The 27,373-nt window shown below is 35.4% G+C and overlaps 3 protein-coding genes across 3 annotated transcripts; 1 reads left to right on the top strand and 2 right to left on the bottom strand.

The window, feature by feature from the left end:
- Window positions 1–1,220: 1,220 nt before the first annotated feature.
- LOC117339813 lies at window positions 1,221–16,268 on the top strand (the record flags this gene model as incomplete). Its single annotated transcript, XM_033901524.1, has 5 exons — window positions 1,221–2,375; window positions 3,026–3,667; window positions 4,315–4,369; window positions 13,177–14,426; window positions 14,884–16,268. Coding segments are annotated over 5 exons (3,753 nt in total), but the record flags the coding sequence as incomplete, so codon positions are not given.
- A 160-nt stretch (window positions 16,269–16,428) lies between these two features.
- LOC117339094 lies at window positions 16,429–20,553 on the bottom strand. Its single transcript, XM_033900472.1, has 4 exons — window positions 20,186–20,553; window positions 18,873–18,972; window positions 18,366–18,403; window positions 16,429–18,157 (listed from the first exon to the last, which is right to left on the bottom strand). Exons 1-4 carry the CDS (start codon window positions 20,472–20,474, stop codon window positions 17,817–17,819), a joined length of 768 nt encoding a protein of 255 aa, XP_033756363.1. The 5' UTR covers window positions 20,475–20,553; the 3' UTR covers window positions 16,429–17,816.
- A 296-nt stretch (window positions 20,554–20,849) lies between these two features.
- LOC117339812 (neuronal growth regulator 1-like) lies at window positions 20,850–26,574 on the bottom strand. The gene is made up of 4 exons (XM_033901523.1): window positions 26,520–26,574; window positions 23,383–23,670; window positions 21,671–21,928; window positions 20,850–21,118 (listed from the first exon to the last, which is right to left on the bottom strand). The coding sequence occupies exons 1-4, from the start codon at window positions 26,572–26,574 to the stop codon at window positions 20,850–20,852; spliced, it is 870 nt and encodes a 289-aa protein (XP_033757414.1).
- Window positions 26,575–27,373: the final 799 nt, after the last annotated feature.

Below are 27,373 nucleotides of genomic sequence, written 5' to 3'. Positions count from 1 at the left end.
GGGTATTATTGTTTTGGTCTTTTGGAGGGTTTTTAAGGGTCTTTTTGAGTTTATCTTTGGTCGCTTAGCATTTTTTTTTTTTTTTTGTCTTTTTGTTTTTTTTGGGTAAATCGTACTGTAGCTTCAGCTAGCTAAAGATCTCTGGCTATTTTTTGGTTCTGACGGCATATTTCGCCTGTCATAAGTTTCTCACCGTGATATCCTCTCACATTGTTGGAGTAGGGTATGGATTTGTTATTAAAAATAGCAAATATCGCTAAATAGTAAATTTTGCAGTATATTATTCAATTTTGCATTAATTTACAAAAATGTTAGTAATATTTTGCTAAGTGATGTTTACTGAAAGTGTTATCTACTTTGAAACTTGATGTTACTCTACCGTAAGTACACATGTACATGTATTGCAAATAAAAATTTTATTTTTGCATATGTATGATGTTTCATGACTGAATAAATGTGATTTGGATTTAGTTTTTGTGAAAAAATAAGTTTTGAAGTGATTTTGGCTAACTTAGGTAACAAAGCTTTTAGTACCTGGATTGGCATATAAAAGGCAAGTTACATGGAAATTGGCAGTTTTCCTAAACCTTTATATAGATGGAGTGAACAGCTTTAGAAATACACCCAGATTCCTGTTCCCCAGTCACGATGTATGATATGTAGTCTATATCCCGAGGATTTATGGATGTACGTTTTTCATTTGTACAAGTGTTTGCATGTATGTTACCTGGTACGTACTCTAAATCGAAAAAGTGCCATATATTTCTATATATAAACTATACTCTAATAAGTCAAATTATTGTAACACTTTTTTATGGAAATTATAAGAAGCATTTACATGTACTTGGTTAATGTATTTGCTAAAGTATATAATGTTCACTATAGCTATATAGTTAAACAGTATAATATAACCACAGAGACAAAAAAGACAAAGGCAGGTTCATGGTATGGTAAAATTGAAATATGTGTTATAAATTCAAGTAGATCTTGCTTTGTCACCTCATGAACCTCAGCTGCCTTCATAGCTTATATCTATAAAAATCTCTCTGATTGGATGGAAAATTCTATTAAAACTGTGATATAATAATTATCTACTTTTTTTCAGATGACGTTAAAGTTGTGAACAAGTTAATAAACAAAGTAATGTGGAAAACTATGACTCCAGAAAAGGTGCACTCTTATGCACATTTTATCCATACTATAATTCGAACTGGAGATGACAAGGTAAAGTCTTGAAGGAGAATTTGTCTTCCGATGATCTGACGGCTGAGTCACGTTTAAAAGTTTTGCATCATTTGGTAAACGGCAGGGCAGCACTGTACATTGCATGTGAAGAAGGTGACTTAGATGTCATCCGGTATCTTGTGTCTGAATGTAAAGTAGACATTGAACAGAGAGGCCACTACACACACAAACATTTCCATGATCAGGTTTCGCCACTGTGGAGCTGTACAGAACAAAATGCCATTGAGGTAGTGAGGTTATTGATCAGCCTCGGAGCTAATATTAATTGCACATCCAGCACAAATGGAACAGCTCTTCTGGTAGGCTGTCTCCACAACAGTGAAGAATGTGTGAAGGAATTGATCAAGGCTGGAGCAGATGTCAACATTCCAAACATATATGGAGCCACACCTCTTTTGAATGCGGCCAGCAAAGGTTCTCTAGACTTGTGTGAGTATTTAATCAACAATGGTGCTGACGTCAAAGGGAGGGATTGCAATGACAGAACGACCCTACACAGAGCCGTGGAGGAAAACAGACTGGATGTTGTGAAATTGCTGATTGAGAAAGGCTGTGATTGCATGTTACAAAATGATACCGAAGAAAGTCCTTTCAGACTTGCTGCTCTAAAAGGAAATCATGGCATTGTGGAGTATTTAGCAAAAAACATTTCACTTGATTCCACAGAGGTTATTGAGACATATGAACTACTGGGTGCATTTCATGCTGAAAAAGATGACTATGAGAAAGCATCCCAAACTTGGTTGACTGCGTTGGAAATGAGAGATCTTCTTGGTAAAAATCCAATGCCAAAAAAAATCTGTGATACATTAGAAAAATGTACTGAGTACAAGGAGGTGTCGAGTTTTTCTGAAATCAAAGGACTGACTAGTAAGGAAGATTTCATGATGCAGAGCTTACTCGTGCGTGAACGTATACTGAGATCGTCGCACTCGGAAACTATTTGGTCGTTAGACTACTGTGGCGCTGTATATGCTGATATGAACCAGTACAGCAAGTGTATACAACTCTGGAAGTGTGCCTATAGACGCCTAGTTGACAAGAGAAACAACTGCGGTGAAGATAGTACTTTCAGGATTCAAGCCATCATGAAAGTTTTTGTAGACATGGTCCAAGAAAAGGATATGAAGGTAAATGTATGATCTATTGACAAGTTTCATAATTTTTTAATTTTTTTTTTAATAAAAATGTTTTTTTTTTAAGTTTATTGGATGCTAATATACTAACAAAAACATTTCAATCAAAAAAGAATTAAAAAAGAAATCATGAAACCTATCTTATATAATTGATGGATATTTAAATAAATAACTTTGATAAATATTTAAATTTCTCATTATAGTATGAAAATATAGCTGTGCATATATGTTAAACTTCAGGTCCCAGGCTCATGAAGTAAGATCATCTCTAAAATTGCTTTGATATTTGACTTGTGATAGCTAACCGTTTTGGCCTTTATCCAAACAGATGACATCATGAAAAGTGACGTCATACTCATGTGATTGCCTAAGTAAAAAAAATTGTCTTAAATTGTTTCATGATCCTGGAGATAAAAACACGACTACCTGGGATACTCTAGGATCCACAAGTGGTCACACCAAGGAAGAAAATATTGTTGTATTTCATAAAAGAAAGTTTTGAAGATTTTTTTTTTTTTTTTTTAGAATACTTTATTTTTTTATAAAAATATTGGAAATTTATAATATTACTATTTAATTACAGGCATGAATTATTTTTACAAACTTATAACTAAGATGTAATTTAATGATGTTGTCTTTTTCAGTTCCTTTCCAAGGATTTGTTAGATATCTTTGAAATACTTATATCCAGTATGCAGTGTGGAAGCAAAAGGTTCAGAGTGAGACCTCGAGAGGAGCTGGCTGGGAAGCAGATATCCATTTTAATGAAAATGGCTCTTCAACTGATGAATCTAATTCTCATGCAAGATTTGAATGATTCTGACAAAGAACAACTGCTATATTTAGCAGAGTGTGCAGTGAAAACGTATATCACAGACGAGGAAGGCAGAACTCTTCTCCACCTGTCCATGGAAGAGAAAACTTCCACAACAAATGAATACACATATACTTTGTTTCCATCGTTCAAAGTGTTAAAACTATTGGTAGATGTGGGTGCCAATGTCAACAGCATGGACAACAAACGTAATACAGTCCTCCATTATTGTGCGAAACCAGAGAGCCACAAGGCAGCCGAATACCTTCTAGATAATCACGCTCATGCAGACATGAGAAACAGCGACGGAGAGAGTGCCCTAGAACAGCTCATAACATCAGGGTACCGTGTTTGTCCGATGGTACATTGTACACTCAAGTGTCTTGCTGCCACTGCTGTGACTCGTAACAAAATAACAAGCTGGGAATGTCTCCCAAAGACACTGTACACCTTTGTTGAAATCCACGGACTTGCCTGAATTACATACAAGTCCAATCGTTCAAGACTGCTCTTCAAGAACAATTTTGTACACACAGCGATGTAGTAGGCACCTAGCTACAAAACAACTCATCAGTCATATGGTTATAATTATTGTGAATGAAAGGCTTTAAACTTTAAAAAAAAATAATTTTGCATACATCTTAGTTTTGAAAAAAGAATGATTTGAAGATTAAATTAAGTTACATATACACATATATTAATGCATTTCAATGAAAATTAATCTAAATTCTAGAAGGGTGTGTGCAAAATTGCTTGGCAATAAATCCAAAAATGTTCATTCCAAAACTGAAATGTTCAGATTGACTATACTTTAAGATAATTTATATATATACAAAATAATACAAAATAATACAAAAATGTATATAATTACAGTTTTTAAGCTTCATGCTGAATGGTATCTAGGTCTTGATCAAAAACTGATTGTCAGCAAATTTGCTTAGGCTTATTTTTGCTACAATATAAGATAACATGTACAATCGTATGTATTGGTTGACCGTACCAACATTGTCATTTTTTTTCCAATACACTTTATAGGAACAATACATCTAATATTTCTAAGTAGCTGCTTAATGAGGACAATGTTTTTATTTTACCAATTAATTTCTATTAAACAATCAGCAGTTTGGTAATGACATCATTGGTTTGGTCGACCAATCAGAACACTTGGTAGATGGTATGTTAGGATTGGGATTTAGCTATATTAAACTGGTTGCCAACATCTCTTAAGTCCCATTCTCAAAATGTTTATTTATTCAGTGCAATTGATAGAAGCTGTATACATATTTTATATGGAATTAAGCCAGGTTTAAGCATATATGTACATATTTATAATGTGTATTTAAATTGACCTTCCAACCAACACAGTTTTTAATATAGAAATCAAGAAAGTTTCTGATTACTGTTATTGAATTTAATAAAAATACAAATGTATCATACCCCACATTACAGGGATTTCCCTTCAATTTTTCCACTTGATCTGGATCCAGGGTCCATTGAATTAGGAATTTCTACACGACAAAATGTGACATTGAGAAAAACAAAAAATAGTGAAATTCATACAAATTTGAGTTTTTTTTTTTATCAATATTACCTTTATATTTTGATTTCATTTTGTTATCTGTAGTTGTTTTTTATTTTACAAAATTGACTTGGTATAGGTCTTTGTATATAAAACATACTTCAAAATTGGGAAATTTTTAGTGGCAAATTGGGAATTTTCACAAGATTTGTTTAGGGGAATGGGTCCTTTTATATAATTAACGGACCCTATGTCTATTGTAGGAAAATCCCTGCTTTATGGAGGTTAAGTTTTCCTGAAATAATTTTTGTGATATTTTTGTAGTTTGTTGCCAGAAGTGAATTATATCAAATACTGTGATATGCTTTTCTATTTCAAAGATTTTAGTGTTAACTTTTATTTGTTATGACAATAAATGAACATTTCCAATGTTACCTGTTTGTCTTGATAAGAAGCTGTTAAAAGAAATGTTATATGTAATATTTGAAGTCTCTTATCAGGAGAACAATGTAACATTAGCGCTGTAGTGTTATTCTTGCGACAAACATAGGTACACATATAATTAGAACAGATCCCACAGACATGCAGTTATAACTACATAAAATAATGGTTGCCTTATAAAAGTAAATAGTAATTAATAATGAACACTAGAATATATATCACACAGGTGTTACTAAAGATAGGTGTTAAAACACTCTAAGTAACCCTCCAAATATATTCTAGATGTTGTGTTGATCCATCAGTAACCCTCGAAACATTCTAGATGTTGTGTTAGACAGAGTGTAATTTACATACAAAATGTATATGCTTATGTTTCAAATAATAAAAAAAAATACAGAAAAATAAACAAACATAATCTGTATAAAAAAATTGACAAGAAGTCGGGAAATAAAGGTATTTAATTAGAAAAAAATTCATTCTAAAAGTAATTTAGGCAGGGGCATGTATCTTGTTGGAAAGTACAGGATGTACTTTACATTGAAATTGGCAGATATGATATCAAAGGGGGATAACTCACAGAGTTGGGTTAGTGCAAATATCACATGAACTGATGATGATGACCTTGGTGTCCCAGGTGCGAAGCAGCTGGTGAAAAGACCTATAATTTTCAGCTAGCCTGAGATCATTTGACGGACAGTTCCATACCTGGGATGCCATATTTTCCATATGTTTAAGTGTTCACCTTTGCAATCTTCACCAAATTATCTTTCCTTAAATTATAAAAAGCTTTCTTCTTTTCAACAAGATCATTTTATAAAAGGGCAGAGACGTATACGAGAAAAGAGGGAGAAAAATTATTAAGGATTTTAAAAATCTCAGTGTTTTTTTATTTAATACGAATGACATGTAAAAACCAAATTAAGATATCACAGACTGGAGAAATTTAATTTTCTATAACTCTTTTTGCACCCTCCCCCTCCCCCTCTTTCAAGTATTAGTTATTGAAAAAAAGTGCCAAGCAAGTGGACAATAATTAAAATTTGAGAATATGAAATACTAAAAAATGGTAGATTTTCCTTTCTTTGTAAGATTTTTCCCAGTTTCTTTAACAATAAGATGCTTAGATGCCTTTCTATAGAGACATGAAATATGGGTATCAAAATTAAGTGGAAATCTGTGTCAACACCCAGCAACTTCACACTCTCTTCACAGATTATTTCAATACCTTCAAACAAATTAACACTAAAAGAGCTATTTTTTTTATATAAATACCATAGTATCACGAGTTAAATTGTTTGTTGTGACTAATAATATTGACGTGTTCTGTCCGGAAATCGTTCACCGACTTTCGTTTCCATACATTTAGTTTACACGACAATCCCCAGGGGCGTTTTCGTTTTTTCTAGTCCAAACGTCCGATCGTTTATGACTCAATTAAGACGGACCTGGTGATTTAATATTGTTTTCAGACGAGCCTTGACAAAGGCCTTCCAAGGCCTGCATTAATGTATGTAGGCCCTTGAAGACAGAGACGTGTGTATCGGATATACATGTCTCTGGTCAAGATAAATGTTTGACAATGTCATATACACGTCTCTGGCAAAACTGACCGTCTCGGGAGAGCCTATATTTGGAAAGTGTAAGTAGGACCTATTAAACTCTAGTTATTGTCGATATGTATTAATTATATATGTACATACGTATAGCTATTGTCTCATCACGCTAACAATTTCTAACGAGAATATTATTTATTGCATTATCTGGTTAGGGTGATGACAATCACCAACACTGACCAGCTGGCCTTTTGTTCCAGATTGTGACCTACTCGTCGCTGTTCTTGGTATGTAGTCGGTGCGCATGCGTGTGATGAGGCTCGGTTACTGACCACTGTACATGTCCACCTTTATTTGTTATGGAGTGATTCAATGGAGGCATGTACGTCGTCCCCTATCCATGCCTCGTAACTAGACCAAGATTTATACTAATAAATTTAGATTATTAAAAAAACAATAAAATGAAACAAAATTCGTAAAAAAAAGTTATACTTATTTGAAATTTCTGAAATTTTCGTAGTCTTTTAAAATCATATTGATAATGTTTCGGCAATTTTGGAGATCTATCATATACCTTAGCTAAGCTTCCATTTGTATACAGCTTCTTATAGAAAATTGTAATCATTCTTTTTATTTTATAACCATTAGGATTTATGTAGTGGTAATCTGGCATTTATTAAACTCGTACTCGGACTGCATTATGTTATATTATTAATTCAAAAACAAGAAATATTGAAAAAAAAAGAAAAGATAAACGGCATAGTTTTAATGCTGCTGGTTATAATGTAAAATTGATGGTGAAATACAGTAAATTAACGAACTATAGCGTTTTAGCACGAATAACAAGATCATATCACTCAGATTGAATCATTTTTGGTAATAATAAGACTGCATTTGAATCAGGAATATGATTTTATTAATGTGTCATTTAAAAAGAAAATCTACTTATTCATCTTGCATTCAATCTTATCTTTGTTTCGTTTTTAACTGCATATCTGTATTTTGCATTTACCGCTACATTGACCAATCACATACTTCATCTTGACCAGTAACGCCACCTGTCGCGTCATAGCCGGGGCCAAAAGAAAGCCGAATATGCCGAAAAATAAACAATGAAACTCCGGTGCTAGTGTTTTACAGTGGACATACACTGTCTTGTTGGATTCCTGTCTATCTTCCGGTTTAAATAGAAATTTTGATATTTGAAGTTCCAAATTTGCATATCATTTTTCTTTGTATTTTTTTTCTTCATTTAATCGTATAAGATTATCTTTCTTCCGGTTTCGATCGGAAGTTTGATATTTGAAGCTCCAAATTTACATATCATTTTTCTATCTTTTTCATTTAATCGCATAAGATAATCATCAGAACCAAAATGGTTTTTAAATGCAGTGTGTTCGTCCCTTCGATGGGTTTTCTAATTGACGGAACATGTCTGAATAAATTGGTCGTGGAATTTTTTTATTTAATAGCTGAAAAACAATTACTCTGATGTATCTAATTATATAATCAAAGTTTAACCCATCGTAGTCTAGGATATATTTAACACATTTCATCCATTTAAACTCAGTTTGTTCTGTTACACGAAGAACTTTTTTTTTCAATTTTTACACATAGAACTTGATATTTTGTTTTCATTTTATTAAAAAAGTAATAGGACATCTGCCAGTTTCTCTGTAAATCATGAAATTAGATTGTTGTCTCGTAAATTAAGAATTGTAGATATATCATTGTTCCAGCATGCTTGTATCATTGTGTCCTCATATTTCACACGAGCATATAATGAAATAGGAACAACTAGTAAAACGAATAAATCAATTGTAGATCATCAGGTCAATTCATATTTATTATCTCACGATACTAAGCAAAACATGTTGTTTTTTTCGGTTGATCACACATATATGTTTTGGCAGTTTTCAGCTGGCTTCCTTTATAGTTGAATACTACGCCTAGAAATAAATCTTGAATTTTTAGTTTTTTATTGAGAAAAAAAAATGGATTTAATCCTTCCGTTTAATTTTTCTTTTCGAAAGAATGTTTACATCAGGGCTCGATTTCTGACAATATTCTTGGAAAATATTTAATTACTTTGCAAACGAGCAGCTGTTTCCGGCATTAAAGTCAACATTGAAAAACCGAAAAAAGTTTAACATACGTATCAATATTGTCACGACCTGTTCCTTAATCATAGACAAAAAATCCTGACAAACAATCAATATTCTTTTCTGTAAAAACGTTTCAGCCCAACAATCGATATTTTTTCCCATAAAAAAAATCAGCCAAATAATAGATTTTCATTTCCATGAAACAGTTTCAGCCAAGCAATCGATATTCTTTTCCGTGAAAAAAAAAATTAAAAAAAAAAAAAAAAAATCAGTGAGACAATAGATATTATTTTCCCTTAAAAAAGTTTCCAATTCATTCAAATACATTTAGCAAACAAAAAAGGAGAGCAGTTTTCCATTTGTTTTAACCGGATGTTGGAAGTGATATTTCATTATACTTTTTAACACATGATTTGGTGTAAGTATACAAACCATATCAGTCTTACCAGTTATCTTACTCTTTATAATCTTTTACAATGATTTTGCCGGTTAATATATCAGTTTTCGACATAATCCCATTCAGTATCTATACACCTTTGTCAGCGGTGTTTAAGGGCCTCGAGCTCATTGCCATTGTTATAGAACCCCTTTTCTTGGCTATTAAGAAAGTCATCCACTGCATGCTAGGGTTAGCTATAGGGTGCCTGAAATAGCTGTCTTCAGTTTTGGAAATAGATGAAAGTCTGATGGAGCGAGATCAGGTGAATAAGGCGGATACTCAATTATTATTATTTCTTTATTAACCGATTACGTCCATTTTGCAAAAGCCGCTTGCCTTGTTTACATAGAGTGCTACCTCGTCGATATAAACTAACCAAATACCAGTACTTACCTCTTCGCTAACCAAGGGTAGCGAAGATGCAGTACTTACGGCCCTATATGGTCAAAGAATAGTAGGACTTAAAAAGAACATCATTGAGTAACAACTATCATTCAGCCCTCGTATTCGCGAAATCATAACTTCACAAAGGCTTAGCTAATGGAGTCACGGACTCGCATGACTCAAATTGGTAACCGATAGCTTGGCCGCCATGCAATGGTGTTATTTTTCATATATTAATCGCGAAGGAAGTGGATTCGCGATTGACTCTCCTCGCGTTTTTACGCGAAAATAAATCCTACGCGAACTATATATAATTAACAGTAAATAAAAGAATTGTTTATGGTTGAATGACCTTTTTTGAAGCCCGTCTGGGCGCTACTAATTACAATATGGAATTTACTATCGACATAATAGCTTTATCCAAGCATGATACGAGCGTTATTGCTCTACAATTATAAATCTTTGCTCCGTTCTTAAAAATGAGTTTAATTATACCAGTACTCCAAATATCTGGTATATATTATGCATGTGTCTAGTACAATATTGAACAATCTATAGTATGTGGGTAACACTTCATTAACAGTACTCTGCAATGTATGCATTATACATGCATCATCGATCAATTCCGCATGCTCATCTAAGTTTTTAATCTTTGAGGGTAATTCGTCCGTTCATTATTTTGTCATACATACTATCAGTCATGACCGGGATTTCAAATTGTTCTTTTTTACTTTGATTATGATTATGATTCAGTTTTAAATTCCTGAAATAATTGTGGAACTCATCAATTTGCGTGTCAACTTCAAGCAAATTTTATTGTTTATCAATTCTAAATATCCCAGCAAGCTTTCGGTATAGATATTTTTTCAGTTAGTTTTTAGGTGTTTTTTTCTTGGAACTTTCTATAATTCACGTTGATAATTTTGTCGTACGGTCCGCTTTCTTGATTATCTTTTGAAGATTCCCATTACGTTTTGTACAGTTTGTTAGCTAAATATAATTCCGTTGTTTTCATAAAACATTCACTTGTAACTCAAGGTTTGTTCCCCACTAATGTAACTATTTTTTACCCAATCTCGTCTGTTTTGTATCAAAAACACTTTTTGCCGTTAAATTTCTTAAACATGTCAGCAATATCATTTACAACATCGTTTTATTGGTTTAAATTACATGTGTGGGGGACTCATACATTCTCTCAATTTTCTTAATCTTCACAATTATATAGTGCAACCAGACTCATTATATTTTAAAAAGACAGAGGATGGAAGCGGTTTAGTCATTACTGTTTCCTCCCACAGTAAGACCTCCGCGCGCTCTTCATCTGGACCCAGAGTTATTCGTTTAAGTTGATTTTAACTTGTTCTACAAATTGTACTAATAGTTGCTTGTACAAATGTAGTAAATTCCAATTTGCCGAGCCTTGACACTGATCACCTTACCGGTCGTTCAAACCTGGTGAGCTAAAAAGGGAATACTTGTCTTTACAAAAGCATTTTTTAGCTCACCTGGACCGAAGGTCCGGTGAGCTTATGCCATGGTGCGGCGTCCGGCGTCCGTCGTCCGTCGTCCGTCCGTCAACATTTGCTTCAAATCGCTATTAGTCATAAAGTTCTTATTGGATTTTGACCAAATTTGGTCAGAAACATCCTTGGCGGATGGGGATAAGATTTTGCATAAATAGTGATTCTGACCCCCAAGGGGCCTGAAGGGAGGGGCCCAATAGAGGAAATTGAGGCAATTCCTTTAAATCGCTACTAGTCATAAAGTTATGAATGGATTTGAACCCACTTTGGTCAGAAACATCGTTTGGGGAAGGGGAACAGATTTTGCATAAATGGTGACTCTGACCCCCAAGGGGCCAAAGGGGCGGGGCCTAATGGGGAAATAGAGGTAATTCCTGTAAATCGCTACTAGACATAAAGTTATGAAAGGATTTGAACCCAATTTGGTCAGAAACATCCTTGGGGAAGGGGAACAGATTTTGCATGAATGGTGACTCTGACCCCCAAGGGGCCAAAGGCGCGGGGCCTAATAGGGAAATAGAGGTAATTCCTTCAAATCGCTACTAGTCATAAAGTTATGAATGGATTTGAACCCAATTTGGTCCGAAACATTCTTATGTGAAGGGGAACAGATTTTGCATAAATGATGACTCTGACCCCCGAGGGGCCAAAGGGGCGGGGCCCATTGGGGAAATAGAGGCAATTCCTTTAAATCGCTACTAGTCATAAAGTTATGAAAGGATTTAAACCCAATTTGGTCCGAAACATCATTGGAGAAGGGGAACAGATTTTGCATAAATGGTGATTTTGACCCTCAAGGGGCCAAAGGGGCGGGGCCTAATAGGGAAATAGAGGCAATTCCTTTAAATCGCTACTAGTCATAAAGTTATGAATGGATTTGAACCCAATTTAGTAAGAAACATCCTTTGAGGAAGGGGAACAGATTTTGCATAAATGGTGACTCTGACCCCCAAGGGGCCAAAGGGGCGGGGCCTAATGGGGAAATAGAGGTAATTCCTTTAAATCGCTACTTGTCATAAAGTTATGAAAGGATTTGAACCCAATTTGGTCAGAAACATCATCGGGGGAAGGGGAACAGATTTTGCATAAATGATGACTCTGACCTCCAAGGGGCCAAAGGGGCGGGGCCTAATAGGGAAAGAGAGGTAATTCCTTCAAATCGCTACTAGTCATAAAGTTATGAAAGGATTTGAACCCAATTTGGTCAGAAACATCATCGGGGGAAGGGGAACAGATTTTGCATAAATGATGACTCTGACCTCCAAGGGGCCAAAGGGGCGGGGCCTAATAGGGAAAGAGAGGTAATTCCTTCAAATCGCTACTAGTCATAAAGTTATGAATGGATTTGAACCCAATTTGGTCGGAAACATTCTTATGTGAAGGGGAACAGATTTTGCATAAATGATGACTCTGACCCCGAGGGGCCAAAGGGGCGGGCCCAATAGGGGATATAGAGGTAATTCCTTAAAATTGCTTCTAGTCATAAAGTTATGAAAGGATTTGAACCCAATTTGGTCAGTAACGTCATTGGGGGAAGGTGAACAGATTTTGCATAAATGGTGATTATGATCCCGGAGGGGCCAAAGGGGCAGGGCCCCATATAGAAAATAGAGGTAATTCCTTTAAATTGCTACTAGTCATAAAGTTATGAATATATTTGAACCCCGAGGGGCCAAAGGGGCCAAAGGGGCGGGGCCCCATAGGGGAAATAGAGGTAATTCCTTTAAATCGCTACTAGTCCTAAAGTTATAAATGCATGTTGTAAACTCAGAGAGTCTGGACTTCATTATTTCATTAAAGCAGTTGGGATCCCCACACTATAACCATATATAGCATTGTTTGAGGTTAACAAACAAAAGGAATTGAACATGAACATTATTTTGACATTTGGTCAAATCCAACCAGGTGAGCGATACAGGCACCATGGGCCTCTTGTAATTGAACGTGGTCAGTAGCAGGCGAAGACATGTAAGTTAACTATACATGTATATATTTTGGTTTCAGATGATGTTATGAGTGACAAACACGGGTTTATTGGCTACAATGACTCCAGAAAAGATACATTCTTATGCGCTCTTCATACATAAGGTAATCCAAACCAGAAACGATAAGTTGAAAGTTTTGAAGGAAAACTTAACTTCTGAAAGAAGACTACTGACAATCGAAGGATGCTACAAAGTTCTACATCATTTGGTAAACGGCAAGGCAGCGCTGTATGTTGCGTGTGAAGAAGGTGACTTAGATGTCATCAGGTATCTTGTGTCTGAATGTAAAGTATACATTGAACAGAGAGGCCACTACACACACAAACATTTTCAAGATCAAGTTTCGCCACTGTGGAGCTGTACAGAACAAAACGCCATTGAGGTAGTGAGGTTGTTAATCAACCTTGGAGCAGATTTCGATTTTAGATCTTCAACAGGTGACACGCCTCTTATGAGGAGCTGTTTGTTCAACAACGTGGAATGTGTGAAAATGTTGTTAAAAGCTGGAGCAGATGTCAACGCATCAAACATTTATGGAGTCACTGCTTTACTGAATGCAGTAATAACCTGCTCTGTAGACTTATGTAGATTTTTGATTAATAACGGTGCTGATGTTCGAGGTAGAGATATAGAGTGTAGAACGGCGCTTCATAGAGCCGTGCAGCACAATAGACTGGATGTTGTGAAATTGCTGATTGAGAGAGGCTGTGATTGCAGTTTACAAAACAGTACTGGAGACAATCCGTTCAGACTTGCTGCTCTGAAGGGAAACCATAGCATTGTGGAGTATTTAGTCCAAAACGTTTCATTTGAAACCGTAGAGGTTATTGAGACATATGAACTTCTAGGAACATCTGATGTTATCAGGAACGATACTGACAAAGCATCAAAAACTTGGTTGATTGCTTTAGCATTGAGAGGGCTTCACTTGGAAAATCCAATTCTTAAAACAAATTGTGATACTACAGGGAATTATACGGATATCAAGGAGGTATCTAGTTCTGACGAGATCCGAAGGCTTACTAGCAAGGAAGATTTCATGATGCAGAGCCTACTTATCCGCGAACGTATACTTGGACCGACACACTCGTTGACTCTCACGTTGTTAAAATACTGCGGTGAAATGTACGCTGATGTCAACGATTACAGAAATAGTTTACAACTTTGGAAGTGTGCTTACAAGCGGCTAGTTGACATGAAGAACAAGAAAAGGAAATATGTTATTCTTTATAATATAATGCAAATAATTGTTAGAGACTTCATCCAAGAAGACGGGATAGAGGTATGCATACCAATGTTTTGTTTGCCTCGTATTACAGCTGAGAGAAAGAGTGTTCTTGATTTATGTTTGATTTCTGAAATTGTTACACACAACCCCAAAACAACCAATTTATGTTATCAAACAGGGGCTAGGAACGTGTACGTACTGATAAGTGTATAACATTAGTTTATTCGTTACATACTATGGACCACTGTTAGATAGTTTTGCATTTGGTTAATAGCATTTTAATAGTAAATGTTTCCCTCCTTTTGGTATAATGTATTAAATGTAACACACTTTCATACATATTAGTCCCTGAGCTACTGATAATAATAAAAGTAAAAAATGAACAGTTTTTGAAATGCATTATAAACTTTATAGATTAGATTAAGGCGGTGACTGTTTTATTGTTGAAATACATGAAATTTTCAACTAAATGAAATACTATTACAAGTGTATCAATTATTGACTTTTTCAGTTGCAATCAAGTGATCTGCTCGATGTCTTCGAAACACTAGTTGACGATATGCAGCATGAAAGCAGAATGTTCCGTATACAGCCCCGAGAAAAACTGGCAGCAGTGCATATAGTCTTTTTAATGAAAATGGCGCTACAACTGATGTATATTCTTCTTTCCAAAGACCCCCATGACACTGACAGGAAACAGCTGATGTATTTAGCTGAAACTGCAGTGAAAACACATATCAAGGACGAGAAAGACAGGACTCTTCTGCACATGAGCATGGACGAGAGTACTTCCTATACGATCCAATACAGGTTCCATTACTTTCCATCTTTCAAAGTGTTAAGGCTATTGGTAGATGTCGGTGCCAATGTCAACAGCATGGACAACAAACGTAATACAGTCCTCCATTATTGTGCGAAAGCAAAGAGCCACAAGGCAGCCGAATACCTTCTAGATAATCACGTCCACGCAGATGTGAGGAACCGCGACGGGGAGAGTGCCTTAGAAATACTAAAATCGTCAGGATATCGTGTCGATATTTTGAAACACTGCACCCTTCAGTGCCTTGCTGCCAATGCTGTACCTCGTAACGAAACAACACAATGGGAAAATCTCCCCAAGATAGTCCATTGGCTTATAGAAACTCACGCAGTACAAAATTGATACACAGTTACAAAAACAAAAACAAAACACCCGCTTACTCGAACACCAAGGAATTCGAACTTTGTCAATAGTTCGAGGAATACAAGGTACTATTCGAGTTATCAGAGGTTAGTCCTAGATTATATGGGACTGACAATTTGTTTACAATAAATGTAATCTTAACGGAACGTTACGCTGTTCGCCTAGATTTTACTAAGTAGTCCAATTTAAACCTCGCCAATAGTCGTAATTAGTAATAATTTCAAATACTGAAATATGGAAAAGGAAAGCATACAAAAATGAAACATTTGATTATTTTACTTAGCTATATAGTTTGTACTCATCCAGTTAGTGTTCAAAAATGCAGAGGCCTACCTAGGAAGGCGATCGGGACCTAGCGGACATTTGAGGTATAAGGGTATACCAGTAATGCGGGATATTTGATTCAACTCTTTAATATTTGTAAATGCTTAGAAGTTAGGATAATTACTTAACTAATCGTGAGAATTTGCTGCTACTGATACCATGGAAAGAGAGATGAGAAGTAATGATTAAAATGTGTAGGCTGGTGATAGAAAAGTGATTTATCTTTAGTTCCAGTTTGTCTAGCTATACTTGATACTTAAGATTGATGGGAGTACTTTCCGGATGGCCTGTATTCTGACCTTTGTCAGTCATGCCACGGAAACAAGAGATCAAGATAACAATGGATTTCCTGTAGTCGTAGACCATATTCTTTATCTGAACGCTTTATTTTTATTTATTAAATAAATGATGAACAATCGGAAAGAAATAACGTTTTTATTGTACATATCTGTAATGGATTCTTACAATACACAAATTAAGAATTAATAATGAAAATATTTTGGATTATATGATGCTTGAAATATGTGATTACATGTATATATAATATGTCAATATTAACTGATACTTCAAACATACCAGTTATTGCTTCAGTTTACAAAAGATAAACGAATCCTTTATTTGTAACTGTTTTGGTGTGAAGGCTGATATCATGACATGTTCGTGCATGTGTACTTTCTTTCGTGGTTATTAGTTTTCAAATTGTTTTGTGATTACAAACGTTCGTGGTTAGCCCATGTAAAAAATGTATAATTATGTATATCACAATGATATATACATCAATATTAGTTGTATTTATATTCGTGGTTCTATAGCAACCATGAAAACAACGAAAGTTACAGTTTGTATCGTACAATACTCGTACAAGTTTTAGGCATTTTATTTCTATTCAGGACTGACAAGATTGCATGGCTTTGTATAAAGAATGCATGTGACACATAAAACATACAAAGTAAATACAAATTTATGTCAACCTTTTCTTATATTAACATTTGTTTAATGTCATGTCCATGCCCAGTAGTCATTTTAACGTTCTTGGTTAACATTTCGTCACATTTTATTGTCAAAATGCTGCAATGGCTCGACTAAATTATTGGGAGTAATGACAAAGGTTCAGAATATATAAGATTGGTTCAAACGTATTTACGCTCTATTTTTGTTCCCGTGAAAGTATTAGAAACGAATGTATAATTTCTATTTTTCCTTGATTGGTTAGGATATAAATTTGCGTAAAGACCTGTAAAGAAACAGTTTAATTGATAAAATTAAAATATTTCTCTTTTTTTTCTGTTATTCATGTCCCGCATTTAACCGCCTACTTGGCATGTCAGGTCGGGAAAACATCATATTTTGAAGTAAATAGACAATCACGTGACAAACATGATACTCAAGCATATTGAATGTTCCCCATCCAACAAATCACACAAGTTTTATTACTTATACACTGAGTAGCTATACAAAGTGTGTATTAACGCTATGCTAAAACATGTAAAAGAAATAAGGAAAAAAGAGAGCTACGGGGAACAAAAACTGAGCATAAAATCGTGGAACCCGACTTTAATAACCTTTCCTGCTTTGATAGTTGGTTTGGGGCCATATTTATGTTCCTGATCTCCCTTCTGGATTCTCACACTATAGGCCCAAGAATCACTGACGAGGCCAAGACAGACGAACTAGTTGTACTGTATTTACAGCCATTAAGCGGCATATATATTTACTGTTGCTCTTTTATTGTACATGTACAAGCATATTCCTTGAGGTGAATAGTTCTTTTTGTGATCTCCTTTTAGATCGGATATTCAGTTTGTGTATGTTCAACTGTTTCGCACATATTTAGAGCTTTCCTTCTGGAAGTGGTCATAGTTGTATTATTTTCTTTGATGGCAATTCAGCGAATACGTCTTCCTTTTTGGAAGAAAGAAGTGTTATTTGTTTTGCGTTTATTTCAGTTCTGTCAATTCATAGTAATTTTGAACCCCCTTTTCGGTCGGGTCGAAAATCTCGGAAATTCTGCCTGATTCTTCTTCTGGAATGATAGTAACGTCGGCATTTGGAGCACTCATTCCGACCAGATCATTTTCGGTTTTTGCTTCTTTAGAGATGGCAGATAGGTAGGCATTTGAAGCATCACCTCCGGAGAGGTCAGAAGTTCCGTTTGGTTGTTCTATAGGAGCGGCAATAAAGTAGCCATTTGGATCATCACTTTTAGGTGGGTCTATGTTCGTGTAATGTTCGTCTGAAAAACTGCCCCTTTTGGACTGGTCAGAACCTCCGTTTTGTTCTGAAATAACAATTATGTAGATATTTGGATATGATCTTGCCTGTGTAATATTCTCCTGTAAAAGAATGGATTTTGAATTTCTATAAGATAAACTATCTAAACAATCCCTCGGAGTTCGAGGAAGCGCGGTTTTGCTTTATGAAATGAAATATTACGAGGGAGTTCGAGGTTGCGCGGTTTTGCTTTATGAAATAGATATTAAACTTACCTCCTGTTAATTCCATTTTTACGGCACTGTACCATTTTCTGTAATGATTGATATTCACATGTTATCTGGTTTGTTGTTAAAGGGAAATACTAATGTCCTTTATCTAAACCTTTTATGTTAATGTCTTGATATACAGATTATGATTCCAGCAATCTATACTCTTTCTCTTCTAATTTGCCACTTACATGCGATTTAAAATTTACATTACATTAAATGCATTCACGGTTTGCGAACTTGTGCTATATGAAGGACATACATGTATATGCTATCTATATTCCTTTCTGGTCGAAACTAAATCACTGATTCATGACTATATACACGACGAACTTTAATTGTATACTGTAACCATATAATATGACGCATTCATATTTCAGCACAAAACCGAATTAAAACAAATTAGCGGAACGATGAATAAGCGCACCGACAACGATTTCCCTAGAAACTGATGTAAAACCAAACTAGCACGGTCAAGGTTACCGCTAAAATGTGTACATTTACATTACTTACCGCAGTTTACAGACAGATGAGACAATGACCATCACTAGACAGACAGTGGCAACTGTTGTAAGGATAGCTGTTTGTAGTATGACATTGCTACAGTCTATATCTGAAAGGTAAATGACATTTACTTACTAGTTTTGTAGACTTGATTTATTGCAGATTTATACCATATTTGATCTGGTTAGTGGTTGAAAATTTTCGCCTTAATGAATTTAATATTTTAAATTTATTTCAACACAATACCATGACCCTAGTGTAATTTTCGTTATTCGGGTTATGGGTAAACTACTCTTTACGACATCTATTTGCTAGCTTTGGTACTAAAAGAAATGAACGCTGTTGCGCTGACAAATTTAATTATTTTTTGACAAAGTTAGAGACCTGGCCTCTGATCGTCAATGATGGTTTCTATTGATTCTCAACTAACATGGCGTCAATGATAACCAATCCTACCGTAAATGATTATCTCAAGGATAGCATAACATCATAACACTACACCATACACCTTGTTTGAAGACGGAATGTGAGTGTAAATGACGAAAAGTTAGATACTGATTTGCACGATCAATGTCTGGTGGACAGTGATGGTGTCAAGGGAACTTTTCTGTTAGACTGTCCTGCAAGTCAGGCAAAAGAAATGGACCTGCTGCCTTTCCATTATTCGTAAGATGCAACTAAATTTGGGGATCTTATCTTTTCTTTTTATTGTACTTTCTTCTTCCTAATGTCTCCATTAAAACCACCTCATATTTGGCCTTTAGGCGTTCGCCCTCGTGAGGAAGGTCTATAAAATTCAGCATGTTTGGAAGTTGTCAGTATAATGTCACTTAGTGCGGTGTTCTGCTGGGTATATTGGGGAAAATGCTTCATTGAAATAGCGATTTAGAGTCGCTATTAATTCTGCACTACCATACAAGGAGACAAATTAACACACATACATCTCTTTAAAAGAGGAGGCCGTCCTTAAACGACATTTTAGCTGTTGATAGGACGATAAACAATACCAAATCAAACAATAATATTTGAAGGATTACCCATGACGTAAAGTGTAAATGATGCACAGCACACAATTTTTAAAATACAAACTGCATCATGTATATTTAACAAATCATACACAAATAGTTTTATTAGGAATATATTACTTTGGTATGCAATTTATTTTTGGAACACTATAAGTTGCCCTTATTAATGGTCATTTTTACAGCCTGTGATCACAAGATTTAGAATATTAAGACTTTTGCAATTAAATCAAAACGTTGTCTAATATCATTAAACATTTGACGCATCACAGTATACATACTTTACATATGCCAACATACCGTTGTCTATGATGTTGATTGAGAACTGGTACAGGAAGGTCCCCTGTGAGTTTGACACCGTTAATGTATAGCGCCCCACGTCAGAAAAAGTGACGTTGCTGATGGTGTAGGTATACTCGATCCTGTAATAACCATGTCTCGTCCATTGCATTGAAATGTTACACTCCTTATGGTGATTGTCTCCATCGCCTTCATACAACAGGTAGGCCTGTGGGAAAGGTGATGCGTCGATGGAAATGCTGCTCCAAAACGTGTCGCCAAAGTACAATACATAAGAGGGGTTCAGCATGTCCTTTCGGAGCACTTCTGGAGAGACTATAGCAACAGATATTTACGTTAAAATTAATTGAAACGTGCATCCAATCCTATTCAATAATGTGCGACATGTCATGACAAGTGTTTTTTTTTTAAATGTAATATTGAAAATTATGAAAATCATTTAATTACGGAGACATTGTATCCCTCAGGTTTCAATACCTTATGCCTTGAGCATCACTGCATGACGGGGCCTTAAAAAACCCAGCTCTCTGATGCATTTGATTTATTTTTCTCCGATTTGAATGCCAATCTGAATTTAATGTCTTGTTTACCTTTTTGTATGATTCTTCGTGAACACCTGTTAAAGAATAAAACATCAGCGGAGGAATACAATGACATGTAGAAACTACTTACAAAGAGATAGTACAGTCAGATTTATATTCCGAGTTCCTAGGCTATTCGCGGCTTTACACATATAGTTGCCATCTTTTGACCGTTCAATATTCCTCAAAGACAAGTTTCTACCCTCAAAGATGGGCCCGGATCTGTCGTGGTGCCATGACATCTCACAAGTAGGATTGCATTCAGCGACGCACTGGATATCTGGTATGGTAGTGCCTTCTTCGTGTGAGTAGAGGGTATCGTTTGGGATCAATCTCAAGGCAGAAGCAGCATCTGGATAAGACATTTTCTGCATTTCATTAACAAAAATGATTACAGAACAGATCGTTTACTGTTAAACACATAATTGAAGTAAAATGCTTCTTAGCATGTGCCAATTAGCTTATTCGTAAAAACCAATTTGAATATGACTTGTTGAACACAGTCATGTGCGACAAAGGAAGACTAAAACATATCTTGGATGCTTGTTACAATTTGGACAAGGACCTCTACATGTTCCCTCCTTTAGTCTGATGTTCTAGTGGCCTTTTACTTCGGTTAAGCCCAGTGACGATACCTGTCGTTGACTTTCTTGTACAAACAAAAATGGAGACAGAGAGAAATTGTTTAACAATTGCTTAACAGGTTGAAAGTATTCAATTTTAGAACAATAACATTTCATTACCACTATTTGAATCTGAAATAGATTTTCTCTGAGTTTTGTTTAATGATTCGTTTCCTTCTTCGTAAGCATTCATTATTTACTGCAAACGCCTAGCCAATGTTAGGAAACGCTTATCTCCTGAAATTTTGAATTCGACATTCTGAATCTTTATAGTTACTCACATTTTACAGTGACGTATATTGACTTGGACTGCGACACGTTACCAGCCCTAGCTATGCACTTGTACTCTCCAGCCTGATCTATAGTGATCGGCTTTGTGAAAATATTCGATTTCTTCCGTTCACCGCTCGGTACTGTCCATTCTATTTCACAATAAGCCGCTGGGCAATCATCTGATGCGCATGATCTTGGCGTGACGTCACTTCCTTCCAGTGCTGTAATGTTGGCACTATCAGGATAAATAGACACTGTAAATGTATCTGCAATAAAATGCACTTATTTCATCATCTTGCTAAAAATGTAATCAAACATAAGGCTGATAACAGTGTAAGTTTTTAGCGTGTATTTTCCATTTAATCTAAGAGAACTTGATGATATATGTTGCCTGCTTACAATTCGCACACTAGTTTATTTTTCCAATCAGGATATGTAAAGACAATGTAGTCAATGAAACTTTTCATCGGTATTCGTATCAGCCCAAATATGTACACCGCGCATGTCTGATGACGTCACCTGAACTTATTGGCACTTCCTAGTCCCTCATTGGTCAAATGGCCAAGTCCTGAATACTGCTCGATTTCGTTTGGTTTGTGTATTTGTTGTTTATCACAGCGGTAGTAGAGCTTTACCCCCCCCCCCCCCCCCCCCCCCCCCCACACACACACACACACACACACACTTCCTTTAAATCCCATTTAACCCCCCTTTACCCACCCCTTTAAGTTCATTGTTCGATCCCTGTGTTTAAACCACTTATTATAGCAGAGATGTTATCTATTCCATTTATTTCTTTTTACAACGCTGTGCGAAGAATGTGATTTCGTTTGTTTTATTAGAACCTTACATGATTTCCCCTATTTTAAAGTGACATATCACTCTGACATAATCACATGACTCCGATATCAGGTTAGTAGTACGTACCCACTAAGTACCCATGGTGCTGTTTGAACCGTTTATTTCAATTGTGATAGCTCAGACTTGATTTACACTTAATTAATTGCACTGTGTCACAACAAGAAGATCTGAATAAGTTGATTTATAATTACATAGTGTCAAGCGGATTGGTGAGCTGGTCAAGCCGAGATGGAGGCCAGTACACGTGTCACACGATTTCAGTCCGTTGCACGTGTAGGTACCGGAGTCTTCAATCGTAGTGTTATGTATAATCAGTGATGGAGACGTTATGGATGATCCGGAATATCTGGAGTTACCCGGGCTGTCTGAGCGGTACACTAGGTGTTGCTGTCCCACTTTGCTCCAATATACAGTAACAAGATCATCATTCGGCGAAATATAACACTGTAGAGCGACTGAAGCTCCTAATGGAACAGAATATGTCGTTTTGGGTACATCGACTGTAAGGAAATCCAAATGGTGTATTAGAGTGATATTAAACCTTAAAATCATATAGCTTTCCAAACGACGTCATAAATCAGGCCTCCCCAATCGGGAACCCGCCCTAAAAACGGAAATTGCCGATGGTCCCCGACCTCTAGCTGTCTCTGAAGATGTTATTGTTAATTTGTTTTACTTGTAAGATTTAACATAACATTTCATGGAATATAGTAACCGTAGATAAAGAAAATAATAGTCTGATTTATATATATGTATATCACCTCAAAGCAATGCGAGTCACTCTAACATTTACCATTCGGCTAATCTCGGCTGATTCCGGGAATCTGCCGAGATGTGACGAGTGCCATATGCATCTTACCTCGAGTAACGTGCAGCGATACCTGGCTGCTGTTGAAGACGGACCCTCTTCTGCCATTACACTGATAAACACCAGAGTCGCTTTCGTTTGTGTCGTGTATGGTCAATGAAGGATCCGTTAATGTGGACCCGGAATATTTATTGTAAATTCCGCTGTCGAAGATGTTGTTTTTATCCTTTTTCCAGTGAACATAATCAAGGCCTTCATCTGAGTTAATGGAGCACTGTAAAGTGACGTCATCTCCAGCTTGAATATTATATATCTTTTTACTCACAGTCACGTTAATGCCTGCAATTTACAAATATTCACTTCAAATCTTAATTTAAGAGGTTGTATGCTTTAGTCCAATCTGGCATATCTGATTCTGAAAAGCCAATACCGAATTTGAGCAAGTTAATATCAAATTGACAGTTGAGTTGTATCGTTTCAAGTAATTGGATTAATTGTCTGTAACGTAATAGTTTGCACTTATCCGTGTTTCGACAAAGGGGAGGACTAAGTACTGTGAAAATTTGACCATTTTCTTTTCCGTTCTGTCGCTATTACTGCACTGATAATACTATGTATACAGGCTATAGTGTTTGTACATGTATTTAGTTTACATTTTAAAGATAATTTTGATATAAATAAATGTACATTACAAATTTTCAATATAGCACATGTTTTGAATATAATATTATCCGACCTTATTATGATACCAGGATATCTAGAATAGCGAATATGTCGGCATAGCGATTCATTTCAGGTCTGTACGTCAGCAAAAGTTAACACGAAGAGTGACATTAAAAGTTAACACAAAGAACAACATTAAAAGTTAACACGAAAAACGTCATTAAAAGTTAACACGAAGAACGACATTAATAGTTAACACGAAGAACGACATGAAAAGTTAACACGAAGAACGACATGAAAAGTTAACACGAAAAACGTCATTAAAAGTTAACACGAAGAACGACATTAATAGTTAACACGAAGAACGACATTAATAGTTAACACGAAGAACGACATTAAAAGTTAACACGAAAAACGTCATTAAAAGTTAACACGAAGAACGACATTAATAGTTAACACGAAGAACGACATGAAAAGTTAACACGAAGAACGACATGAAAAGTTAATACGAAAAACGTCATTAAAAGTTAACACGAAGAACGACATTAATAGTTAACACGAAGAACGACATGAAAAGTTAACACGAAGAACGACATGAAAAGTTAACACGAAGAACGACATGAAAAGTTAACATGAAGAACGACATTAATAGTTAACACGAAGAACGACATGAAAAGTTAACACGAAGAACGACATTAAAAGTTAACACGAAGAATGACATTAATAGTTAACACGAAGAACGACATTAATAGTTAACACGAAGAACGACATGAAAAGTTAACATGAAGAACGACATTAATAGTTAACACGAAGAACGACATGAAAAGTTAACACGAAGAACGGCATTAATAGTTAACACGAAGAACGACATGAAAAGTTAACACGAGGAACGACATTAATAGTTGATACAAGAAACGTCATTAAAAGTTAATACAAGAAACGTCATTAAAAGTTAATACAAGAAACGTCATTAAAAGTTAACACGAAGAAAGACATTAAAAGTTAACACGAAGAACGACATTAATAGTTAATACAAGAAACGTCATTAAAAGTTATCACAAAGAACAACATTAAAAGTTAACACGAAGAACGACATTGATAGTTAATACGAAGAACGACATTAATAGTTAACACGAAGAACGACATGAAAAGTTAACACGAAAAACGTCATTAAAAGTTAACACGAAGAACGACATTAATAGTTAACACGAAGAACGACATGAAAAGTTAACACGAAGAACGACATGAAAAGTTAACACGAAGAACGACATGAAAAGTTAACACGAAGAACGACATTAATAGTTAACACGAAGAACGACATTAATAGTTAACACAAAGAACGACATTAATAGTTAACACGAAGAACGACATTAATAGTTAACACGAAGAACGACATTAATAGTTAACACGAAGAACGACATTAATAGTTAACACGAAGAACGACATCAAAAGTTAACACGAAGAACGACATTAATAGTTAACACGAAGAACGACATGAAAAGTTAACACGAGGAACGACATTAATAGTTGATACAAGAAACGTCATTAAAAGTTAATACAAGAAACGTCATTAAAAGTTAATACAAGAAACGTCATTAAAAGTTAACACGAAGAAAGACATTAAAAGTTAACACGAAGAACGACATTAATAGTTAATACAAGAAACGTCATTAAAAGTTATCACAAAGAACAACATTAAAAGTTAACACGAAGAACGACATTGATAGTTAACACGAAGAACGACATTAATAGTTAACACGAAGAACGACATGAAAAGTTAACACGAAGAACGACATTAATAGTTAACACGAAGAACGACATGAAAAGTTAACACGAAGAACGACATTAAAAGTTAACACGAAGAAAGACATTAAAAGTTAACACGAAGAATGACATTAATAGTTAATACAAGAAACGTCATTAAAAGTTAATACAAGAAACGTCATTAAAAGTTAACACGAAGAAAGACATTAAAAGTTAACACGAAGAATAACATTAAAAGTTAACACAAAGAACGACATTAAAAGTTTACACAAAGAATGACATTAATAGTTAACATGAAGGTTCTGCTGAGGGACCATCTACACAGATATTGAGGGACTTCTTTTAAACAATGTAGATGCATTCTGCCTGATGGAAGCTGTACTCAGAAACCATCTGTAAAACATCCATACTATTTAATTACTTTCCCACTGGATGGTGGTGCAGTGCCATCTTCTCGTGGAGAAAGTATACAGTTCAGTTTCCATAAAAAATACTTAAAATAGTTATCAATGGTTGACTTTATAAAGAGCTAATTAATTATCAACCCTCTTGCTCGAAGGAAGACAACTTGATGACTCGAGCCCTGACCGGTCCTCGAACTCAAGAACTCACGATCTAGGGCACCCAATCGTCTAGCCAGAAATACCCACAGCTTATACCACTGCGACACATCGGCGTTCTAAGAAAAGAATGGCGCAGTGATGGTCGGTCCGATACCCTGACAATGATCATATTGTGTAATACAATGTTCACAGACTCACCTGCGGTGGAAAAGTCGTACAGTGTCAGACAACTAACCACAATGGACAGAAACATGCCCCTGTCCAGTGATAAACACGATTTCCAATATGTAGTCACTGAAGATACACTAATAGATCTCATTTTAACTATGTATCGATCGATATAAATACTTATATAATGTACTATATACATGAATTGGGTAAAGGTTCATTACATCATATCAATTGTGAGTAAAGAGGGATTTAAGTGATGCATAATTGCAAACGTTTCAAACAGATTGAAAAACGAATATACGCGATGGGTCCGGTATTCCGGACTCTTCACGAGGGATATCGTACTACCGCCCAGAAATTAAAAAAAAACAAACAAAAATCAGGAAGTTTTTAATCTCCAGTCTGCTTTCGTGATCTTGTCTTTCTTGTATTACACATACATGCTTGTAGTATTATCAATTTATCACAGGTGACTTTTTATTTATTTATCTTTTTTATTAATAACGTATCTTTCGATTGCAAATTTTTATCGACATGAAGTTTAGCATGAATGAAATATTTTATGGCTGACAGAGCTGGATGACATGAAAGTTAGGGAACTTTCAAGCCCTTGAAGGGGAAGATATGGCGAGGGTAGTATTCAGACACTTAACCGCAGATATCGTGAAATAGCACGGAATTTAAATGTCTGCTTTATATACCACAATTTAGTTTTACATAATAAAAGGTCAACAGGTCGTTTTTTAAACTTCACTCTGCATTAAAGGGTTATTTCTTCGTTCGGATATCAGAAACATGCACAATTTCTATTGATGAAATCCATGTCCGAACGATGATAATAGTAGTGTTTGGGTCTACATGTAATGAAATTAACGCCGAAA

Source organism: Pecten maximus, chromosome 12 (assembly GCF_902652985.1).
Source record: "Pecten maximus chromosome 12, xPecMax1.1, whole genome shotgun sequence".
Taxonomy (NCBI): domain Eukaryota; kingdom Metazoa; phylum Mollusca; class Bivalvia; order Pectinida; family Pectinidae; genus Pecten; species Pecten maximus.
This window is presented reverse-complemented; position numbering and strand designations above follow the sequence as displayed.

What these genes read in the sequence shown, in the direction of transcription:
- LOC117339094 (XM_033900472.1), bottom strand. Translation starts at nt 20,474, where the DNA reads ATGCTGAACCCCTCTTATGTATTGTACTTTGGCGACACGTTTTGGAGC. An exon ending in TCATCTGTCTGTAAACTGCG is followed by an intron (nt 18,404 to 18,872) that starts GTAAGTAATGTA and finishes CAATCATTACAG; the next exon opens with AAAATGGTACAGTGCCGTAA. An exon ending in AAAAATGGAATTAACAGGAG is followed by an intron (nt 18,158 to 18,365) that starts GTAAGTTTAATA and finishes TTGTTATTTCAG; the next exon opens with AACAAAACGGAGGTTCTGAC.
- LOC117339812 (XM_033901523.1), bottom strand. Translation starts at nt 26,574, where the DNA reads ATGTTTCTGTCCATTGTGGTTAGTTGTCTGACACTGTACGACTTTTCC. An exon ending in GTACGACTTTTCCACCGCAG is followed by an intron (nt 23,671 to 26,519) that starts GTGAGTCTGTGA and finishes TGTAAATTGCAG; the next exon opens with GCATTAACGTGACTGTGAGT. An exon ending in ATCGCTGCACGTTACTCGAG is followed by an intron (nt 21,929 to 23,382) that starts GTAAGATGCATA and finishes ATTTTATTGCAG; the next exon opens with ATACATTTACAGTGTCTATT.